Source organism: Branchiostoma floridae, chromosome 7 (assembly GCF_000003815.2).
Source record: "Branchiostoma floridae strain S238N-H82 chromosome 7, Bfl_VNyyK, whole genome shotgun sequence".
Taxonomy (NCBI): domain Eukaryota; kingdom Metazoa; phylum Chordata; class Leptocardii; order Amphioxiformes; family Branchiostomatidae; genus Branchiostoma; species Branchiostoma floridae.
The window spans coordinates 4,142,400-4,151,362 of NC_049985.1; the positions used below are offsets into that span (position 1 = coordinate 4,142,400).

General features: G+C 42.6%; 1 protein-coding gene across 1 annotated transcript; it reads right to left on the reverse strand.

The window, feature by feature from the left end:
• Positions 1–446: 446 nt before the first annotated feature.
• On the reverse strand, positions 447–7,749 carry LOC118419326. Its single transcript, XM_035825689.1, has 5 exons — positions 7,583–7,749; positions 5,958–6,255; positions 4,426–5,418; positions 1,683–1,952; positions 447–1,350 (listed from the first exon to the last, which is right to left on the reverse strand). Exons 2-5 carry the CDS (start codon positions 6,231–6,233, stop codon positions 451–453), a joined length of 2,439 nt encoding a protein of 812 aa, XP_035681582.1. The 5' UTR covers positions 6,234–6,255; positions 7,583–7,749; the 3' UTR covers positions 447–450.
• Positions 7,750–8,963: the final 1,214 nt, after the last annotated feature.

An 8,963-nucleotide genomic window follows, 5' to 3' on the forward strand; every position in this document is an offset into this window, starting at 1 on the left:
ATATGATACTAAAATATTTACATACAGATGATACTCATATACTGTTTACATGTGTTAAATATATGCAATATTACATACATAATTTTTACTAAATTGGATAAAGGCTGAATATCGATTTGTAACATCAAGCCATACATTGTTCATTCTGAATCTGAATCATCGACAGTTTTTGGACACAAAGCAAAATTAAAGTTAAACATTAAAATGAAACTCAGAGTTTGATACACATGTATTTCCATTATCTATGTTAAATTCTATACACATAATAAAGGCTGATATCAAACAATACATGACAAGATTGAACCTGGCTTTTAAATAGAAAAATACACAACTAATAATCACATAATGACCATCTTTGTTCTTCTATTATAACCTTATTCAGTGTATGCCATGCAGATGATGCAATCCTAAAAGGCAGGTTGATATTTATGATGAACGTATACGTATTTTCTACACATCTTCTATGGGACTACATGGGCAACAGGGTCTGTAACACACAAAGTACACACTCTGGAACAATACAGATGCCACCGACCCCCCAACCACCAGCCCTAGGGCAGGGTCATCGTACCAAGACTCAAAGTCCTTTGCAAAATACCACACTAACACCATCCCTATGTTAGACAATAACATCAGTACATTATTAACAAAAGGTTGTACTTTACTCCGCTGTCTGGACCCAAACGTGACCCAGGTAAACACATCCACTGGCGCTACCACGAACGTGTTAAACATAAACTGCACACAGCGGTTACTGTTGGAGGTCACATCGGCTCCTGGATCCATCCAAGCTTTACCTTTCACCAAATACTGACAGAAGTAATTTTCCACCACTGCCATGACTACCCAGTGTGCAACTACAATCACAAACACCCAGTATCTAACGTTACAGATAGAAGCGAACAGGCTGAGAGCTAAGATCCGAGCCGACAGGTCAATGCTCTTCCATAAAAAGACAAGCGGGCCCCAAATGCAGGCCACAACCTTAGGGAAGTGAGTCTCCCACTCAATGATGGAGTAGAGCGAGGCTAGGAAGGACACCGCCATGGTGACGGCCTTTAGGGGCGGTATCTCGAGGCTACTCTTCACGGTCGCCATGGTGACGGTCGCCATGGTGACGGCCTTCAGGGGATGTGTTTCGAGGCAACTCTTCTGGCCCGTCCGGAGGAGGACGTAGACCTGCAGGCAGAGTTCCGGCAGGGACTCGAGCAGGGTGCCGACGAGTCTGGACAGCGGTAGCAGGTGGTTGACGGCGCGAGCCACAGGCTTCTGGCGGTCCTGGTCTTCTGTCTCGCGAGCATCCAAGATGTCCTCGGGTTTGTGTTTGCAACAGAAGAAAGCGTACAGGACCTGGAGGTATGCAAATATTCCATTTATTAACGTCATGTCAATTGAAATATCCTATCAGTGAACTGCAATTTGTACGAGAGCTGTTAGGGTGCAGCAAATCTTATTTCACAAACAAAATACTTTATACAAACTTGAGTTTAAGATAAGAATGACAATAAAACATCAATGGGGGATATCTAATATTGTAGACAACGTATGAATGGAATCTTGCAGTCCTGTCTGATTTTCTGAACTTTTGCAAACAGATTTACAATGTTCTGCCCATACATACAACGCCCTTATGGCGTCGCCATAATGGTACGACTAGAGAATCAATCTTTACTCGGACATACCTGGAAGTAGTTGGCCGGGACTCCTATCGGGAGCAGGTAGTACCACTTGCAGCCATCCAGGTACATCAGGACGAGGTTTACAATCAGCTGAGGAACCAAGGTGAATCCTAGTGTTAGGCTGAACCAGTAATAGTCGCCGTTCCTGTAATACTCCGCCGCCAGGATGATATCGGTGACGAAGTCCGCGATGTAGAGAGCGAACCCCGCCAGAGTCCGGAAGATTAGCCAAAAGTGCTGAACGCAGTGACACATTGTTGTCTTATTCGTTGTCTGTGCGAAAAGAAAGAACAAATCATTTAAGAATTATACATTTATTACATGCCCTTAATCAACCCCTTGAGCAGGTATAAATTATAGAAGTTAAGCTGTTGGATATACATGAATAACGTTTACCACCTTTCGGCGTACGCGAAACGCAACAAGGATTGTTAGAACATTATCATAAGATACGCACCTTAAGTTTAATTAAGAACTGTGAGGCTGAAATAGTCTTCTGTCTTCAGGTGGTGACAGGTAGACCTCTACTATGCCGAGCGCCTGTTGACAGTTATTTTTAACCAGACCGAAACCAGACCAGATTGATCTGGTCATGTCTGGTATCGATCGGTATAGACGCTCACAAGGGACCAATCAGGCAACGCCGTTAAGCCACGTCATCGAAACCATGGAAAGTCCCTATGACATAACACGCTTGTGACGTAACCGGACTTTCCAAAATGACGATCGATGGGAATTCCTCTTACGTTGCGAAAACTTGTGTGTGTTTTAATCCCACCATGGGCGGTGGCCATTGAGTTTTTTTTTGTATTCGCCGTTTTTTTACACTGAACACAAAAAAATTCCTCTGTGATGATAGAAACACGAGATCGGTTCCCGGCCTGAGCACGTAGGTGTCAAGCTTAGTTGCCAAGCAGTTTGCGGGTTACCTGATATCCACGAATGTTTTTACCGTAGAACCAATACTGTAAATGACATGCTAGACCAAATATGTTGACTTATTCATACCTATAGATGTCCATATGTCTGTTTAGTTGTACTGTAAGTAGTTGCTATTGACCTCAGTACGAAAGTCGCTGTACTTTTGTCGTGTCAATAAAGATATCTCTCTGATATGTCAACGAGAAGTAGCGAGGCCATGGTGCATTGTGACCTTTGCACTAACAGATGAGGCAATGTTACTTCGGGCAATTTGAGAGAAACACCCCTGTGTGGGAGTCCTCATCTCGGGTATTTTATAGCAGATACCTTTCGTTTAATTTTATAAGTGCAATATTCTTGTAAAAGCAACAGTGCAATACACGCCAATATTTTTGTAACGTTAAGTGCAATACTCTATGTATCAAAAAGTCGGATGCACACATTAAGTTTTACCTTGCGCCCTCCAGAATTTTTACTATTCTGATTAAGGGGTCGGCCTAGGTTTCTTCTCCTTTTAAACTCATCTTGTATGTTGATTTTAAATGTGTTGCGTTTACATGTCAATAAAAATGATGTCAACCCCCCGAGATCGAGAGAGAGTAGTCGGCCCACCCCAATAACGTTTCGTTGCGAGGGGTTGGTTCCCAATTTAGGCACACATAGACGTTTGGGTCATAATAACACTTTAATATCTACATTGACATATAACAGATATACATGCTGTATGTACACCGGTATAGGCAAGTTGGAATGGTCCATTTCAAAGCTCCTTACATTAACAGGTCAAACTTTTGAAGTATAAACTTGACTCAAGGTAGTCTAAAACAGTAATGGAAACCAGATCGATCAATATCATAAACTCTAGATACCGAAACGTAGCGTAGAAATATATATGCATAATGCATAGATGGGTGAAATAGTGGATTTCCACTTAATAAAAAAATATACATTTACGCATATTTTCCTTGTTGACAGTCAGTGTATCAGCCAAGGGTATAATAACAGCATCACCTATCGTGATATATACAAACTGCAGCTCAAGACAACATTTTTTCTTTATTCACACCTTGCGACATTGCCAAGTTCACAAAGTGCACAATTGCTAACAATTGAGCCTACATATAACCATAAAGTACAAAATATCAATAAAAAGGCATCACAAAACATATCATGAATATATATATATGTAAAAACTTTTTTTAACAGAACTCTTTCTACAATTCTAAGCTTGCTAACACACATTATACTGACAGAGTGTTTATTGCACTCCCACCACCAGTCACACAAAAGTACGGCCTTTACCCCCATTAGGCGTAATGCTCACACGTCTTGCTTAGTAGTATATAAAAATAGACATATAGACAAAACAATAGCACCACAAAGATGCTTACAATTTTAGACAGTGACGAACTTAATTCACTAAGGTGAAACTTTAATTATATTGTTCTACATTGAATTGAATTAAGTAAACTTGAATTGGTTTAATTGACTGTAAATGATAGTACAGTATAGTAGAGTTCACCTAGCTCCCATCATATACAACAAAACATTACATACAAGATATGCAAGACAGTATTTTACAAGATACTTTCAAAAAAAGTCATAGCGTAATGCATTTTGGGTAATTTTAAAAGTTTAAATCTACTGCCAATTCTCTATCAAAATTCCATTGATATTGACCCATAATGCACCATAGTGTGCATGCAGGCGCACTTTCAACTTAGCCTGGTATCCAGCCGTAATTATAGCTCCCGAGACTCGGGAGCTATAATTACGGCTGGATACCAGGCTACTTTCAACTCACTGTGAACTGGTTTATTCCTTACACATACACATCTTCTATGGGACTACATGCGCAACAGGGTCTGTAACACACCCAGTACATACCCTGGAACAATACAGATGCCACCGACCCCCCAACCACCACCCCCAGGGCAGGGTCATCGTACCAAGACTCACTGTCCTTTGCAAAATACCACGCTAATACCATGACTATGTTAGCGACTAACATCAGTGCACTGTTAACAATGGGTTGTACTTCAGTCCGCTGTCTGGATCCAAACGTGACCCAGGTAAACACATCAACTGGCGCTATCACGAACGTGTTAAACATAATCTTCACACAGCGGTTACTGTCTGAGATCACGTCGGCTCCTGGATCCATCCAAGCTTTACCTTTGCCCGAAGACAGACAGAAGTAATTCTCCACCCCTACCATGACTAACCAGTGTGCACCTATCATCACAAACACCCAGTATCTAACGTTAGAGATGGAAGCGAATAGGGACAGAGCTAAGATCCGAGCCGATAGGTCAATGCTCTTCCATATAAAGACAAGCGGGCCCCAAATAAGGGCAACAACCTTAGGGAAGTGAGTCTCCCACTCAATGATGGAGTAGAGCGAGGCTAGGAAGGACACCGCCATGGTGACCGCCTTCAGGGGCGGTATCTCGAGGCTACTCTTCTGGCCAGTCCGGAGGGCTGTCATGGTGACGGTCGCCATGGTGACGTTCTCCATGGGATGTGTTCCGAGGTTACTCAGCTGGCCCGTCCGGAGGACCGTCATGGTGACGGTCGCCATGGTGACGTTCTCTAGGGGATGTATTCCGAGGCTACTCAGCTGGCCGGTCTGGAGTAGGACGTAGATCTGCAGACAAAGTTCCGGGAGGGACTCGAGCAGGGTGCCGACGAGTCTGGCGAGCGGTAACAGGTGGTTCACGGCTCGAGGCACGGGCTCCTGGTCATCATGGTCTTCTGTCTCGCGGGCATCCAAGACGTCCTCGGGTTTGTGCTTGCAACGGAAGAAAGCGTACAAGACCTGGAGGTATGCAAAAATTCCATTCATTAGCCATTACATGAAATATACTGCATATATTTTCACATGTATCGTCAACAGCCAACTGCAGTTCGTACGGAAGCTGCTAGGGTACAATAAACTTTATTTCAAAAGAAAATGCCTACAAATACGAGTGAATAATACGAATAGCAATAAACAACAGTGACATATCTAATGCAGAATATAGTAAACAACGTACGCGCGAAATCTGGTATTCCTGTCCGAATTTCTGAATAATTTAAAACCTAATAGAATCTACTACCCATAAGCTCCGCCCTTATGGCGTCGCCAAAAAGTGCTGAGTAGATACTGTAAATGCAGAAATTTTCGCGGTGGATTAATGTTCGCGATTTTCGCGGAGGCTGCTTCACCGTGAATTTAAAACCACCGCGAAAAACAGTAAGAGACTACAGTGCATGGTGCTACCGCGAAATTTACTCCACCACGAAAAGTCCATTTTCCCGCTACAGCGAAATTAAATCTCCGCGAACTTAAATGCATTTACCGATATTTCTTCCTACCTGGAAGTAGTTTGCCGGGACGCCTAGCTGGAGCAGGTAGTACCACTTGCAGCCGTACGGGCAGCAATCGCAGTCATCATCCAGGTACGCTAAGACGATGTTCACAATGATCTGCGGCCCCAAGGCGAACCCCAGCGTCAGGCCGAACCAGGTGTAGTCGCCGTTCCTGTAATACTCCGCCGCCAGGATGATATCGGTGACGAAGTCCGCGATGTAGAGCGTGAACCCCGCCAGGGTCCGGAAGACTAGCCAAAAGTGCTGAACGCAGTGACACATTGTCGTCTCGCGTTGTTGGAGTCTATGTGAAAATGCAAGTACATAATGAAATTTATTAATTACAACACAAAGGATAAAAAAAGATTTAAAATACTTAATACGACTTTTAATGCTGTATAAACTGTACCCCTGTCATATATCATATATCATATCCAACCCTTACCGCTTCCATCATAACCTCAATGAAAAGCGGACTCAGCTTTCATGAATACACAATGGTTCAAACAAACAAACAAATGCGAATCTAGACATTTCCTAACTGCACATCCCGATTGAATGACTGCATTGCAAAATCAGACGATTTTCAAATAAAACTACACTATTAGGCTCGCCCCTGAGGCGTCGCCAATTACCCTGGTACATAACCGGCCATTCAAAAACAATGGCTGAATCCATGTATCAGCTTTCTCAAATTCAATGTTTTGCATCATACCTTGACTGAAAAGTAGCTCTACGTATACCCTTTTTTCAACTCGCTAGGTTGTTACTTACCCTTTTTCCACCCTCAAAGCTAACATCACTTGTATGTTTTGTTTACGTCACGCCACGTGATGCAAATTGTAAAATCTAACAGTTTGTGTAGAAATACTCCTTTTTGCTTGACATGCAAAATGATCTTCTCTTACTATCATCACAGAGACAATGCAGTGTGAGAGATATGTCAGAGGCATAATCGTCCGACATAAATACGTCCGATTGACAAGTCTGAGCATGTATCAAGGTCGGGACAAGAACGGTTAATACTGCGATTCGATCGGACGACGGGGTCTGCGAGCTCTAAATTACGAGGAGGCATGACCCTGACGGGAAGGGGGAACTCTGCCATTTCTTCGTCGGCATCAGGGTCATGCCTCCTCGTAAATTAGAGCTCGCAGACTCGTCGACAGATCGAATCGCGCCTAATGTGAGGGGGGTATTACGACTTGCATTTTCTTTGCATGACTTGCATGTTTTGTCCCTGACAAGGCACTCCACCCAGGTGTAAAGAGGGCACCTGACTTCGGTTGTGGAGGGAAACATTGAGGCGGTGGAAGGATACGAATAAATTGCAAGAGGCACAACCCACCGCCCCTGCGTTCTCAAAAAGTACACAAGACTGCGTTTGCCTTTACCTTTTACATGTAGGTATCCCCTGGTACCTAGTACATATTTACGGAGTCTTCTATCGGTATTCGCGGCCGATTTTAGTATTTAGAAAAAAATGCCATAATACAAGTAAAATGATATTTTGGGAGGGGGCAACCAAAGCGAGTCATTTATTAGCCGGTACAGCTACTTTTTGACGCGGCATAAACACTACCTGACTGACAACACAAGTTACTAGTACTAGGATTGCTGGAACTACGCACCTTTCAGTTGAGAGTTGTGAAGCTGAAATGGCTCTCCGTCTACAGGTAGCGACAGGTAGACCTCCACTGTGCGGAGCACCTGTTAATAATTATTTTGAACCAGTGACTGTACAGACCGAAACCAGACCAGATTAATCTAGTCTTGTCTGGTTTCGAGTCGGTATCGACACACACAAGCGACCAATCAGGCAACGCCATTAAGTTACGTACCGAAACCAAGGGGAAGTCCCTATTACATAACTTGCTTGTGACGTAACCGGACTTTCCACAAGAATCTTCGAGAATGTATGACGTTGGGACTTCCCGTTACGTCACTTGGGAACCCCTTCTCTTATAATGTCTCGTAAAATGTTACAAACTTACATGTAAGTGTGGGTGCTTTAAATGGGTAAGACATAAACACAAGAAAAATTCAATACCTGTACTGCCATAATATACTGTCGTGGTTGATACACAAAGAACGCGTTCGAAAAAGTGTTCGCCGAACCCAGAAGTAGCAGGTGCTCGATTAATGTTTAGACAATCACCGCTCTGACTGATTCACTACAGTTACGAAGTACACAAAAGAATTACCGAGATAAATGGAGAGATAGAGGCAGAGATAGATAGAGATGCATTATAAAGAGATAGAGGGAAAGCGATTAAGTGATTGAAAGGGGGAGAGAGAGAGAGTCAGGTATATGAACATTGTAGTCGCTATTCAGTGCATTCGACAGAAAAATGACAAAACTATACCCAGCTGGTCGGCAAAATTTTATTGATAGTAAAAGAATGTATTATCTATTTCGCTGTTAGACAACAATTCGTCATGAACAAAGTGTCACTTTACACGTAGACAGTAGCATGCATTTTGCAAAAAATCCGCTAGGACTACGGGTAAACAAGACAACTGAAACGCGCGAATTACGAACATTTGATTTTCGGTGCCCATGAAAACAGTTATAGTTTTAATACAACATGTCGCTAAAATTCACAATTGGTACCTTTAAATTCAACTTTGGCATATGATGCACAGTAAAGGAAACTAGCTTTATCTAGTCATGTTCATGAATCTCCATTAGTTTCTCAAATCTATAAACTTTCTTAACTTTTCCACTTTCAAGATTCAAAGAGAATCGTATTATCTACCTTAAGCACGGGATACGTCACTTTTTTTCTGTAGAGACAATCGTCCGAAACAGTAAGATTGAAATACCCGATTAAGGACCCGGTCACATCTGTCGTAAGAACTGCACTTGTCTTGTTATGGGAAAGGCTGCCTCAGATTCTTGATCGTGACCGGTTGTCACATATACGTACAACTTACACTACCAAATTCTATGCAATCAGCGACTGCCAACAAATTACTTAGAAGCATGACAAGGTAAGGGTTAAAGAAAAC

Excerpts from the sequence above, each read along its gene's own strand:
- LOC118419326 (XM_035825689.1), bottom strand. The coding sequence starts at position 6,233 with ATGTGTCACTGCGTTCAGCACTTTTGGCTAGTCTTCCGGACCCTGGCG. Across the intron at positions 5,419-5,957 it reads TCCCGGCAAACTACTTCCAG|GTCTTGTACGCTTTCTTCCG; the intron begins GTAGGAAGAAAT and ends GCATACCTCCAG. Across the intron at positions 1,953-4,425 it reads CCATAGAAGATGTGTATGTG|ACAACGAATAAGACAACAAT; the intron begins TAAGGAATAAAC and ends CTTTTCGCACAG.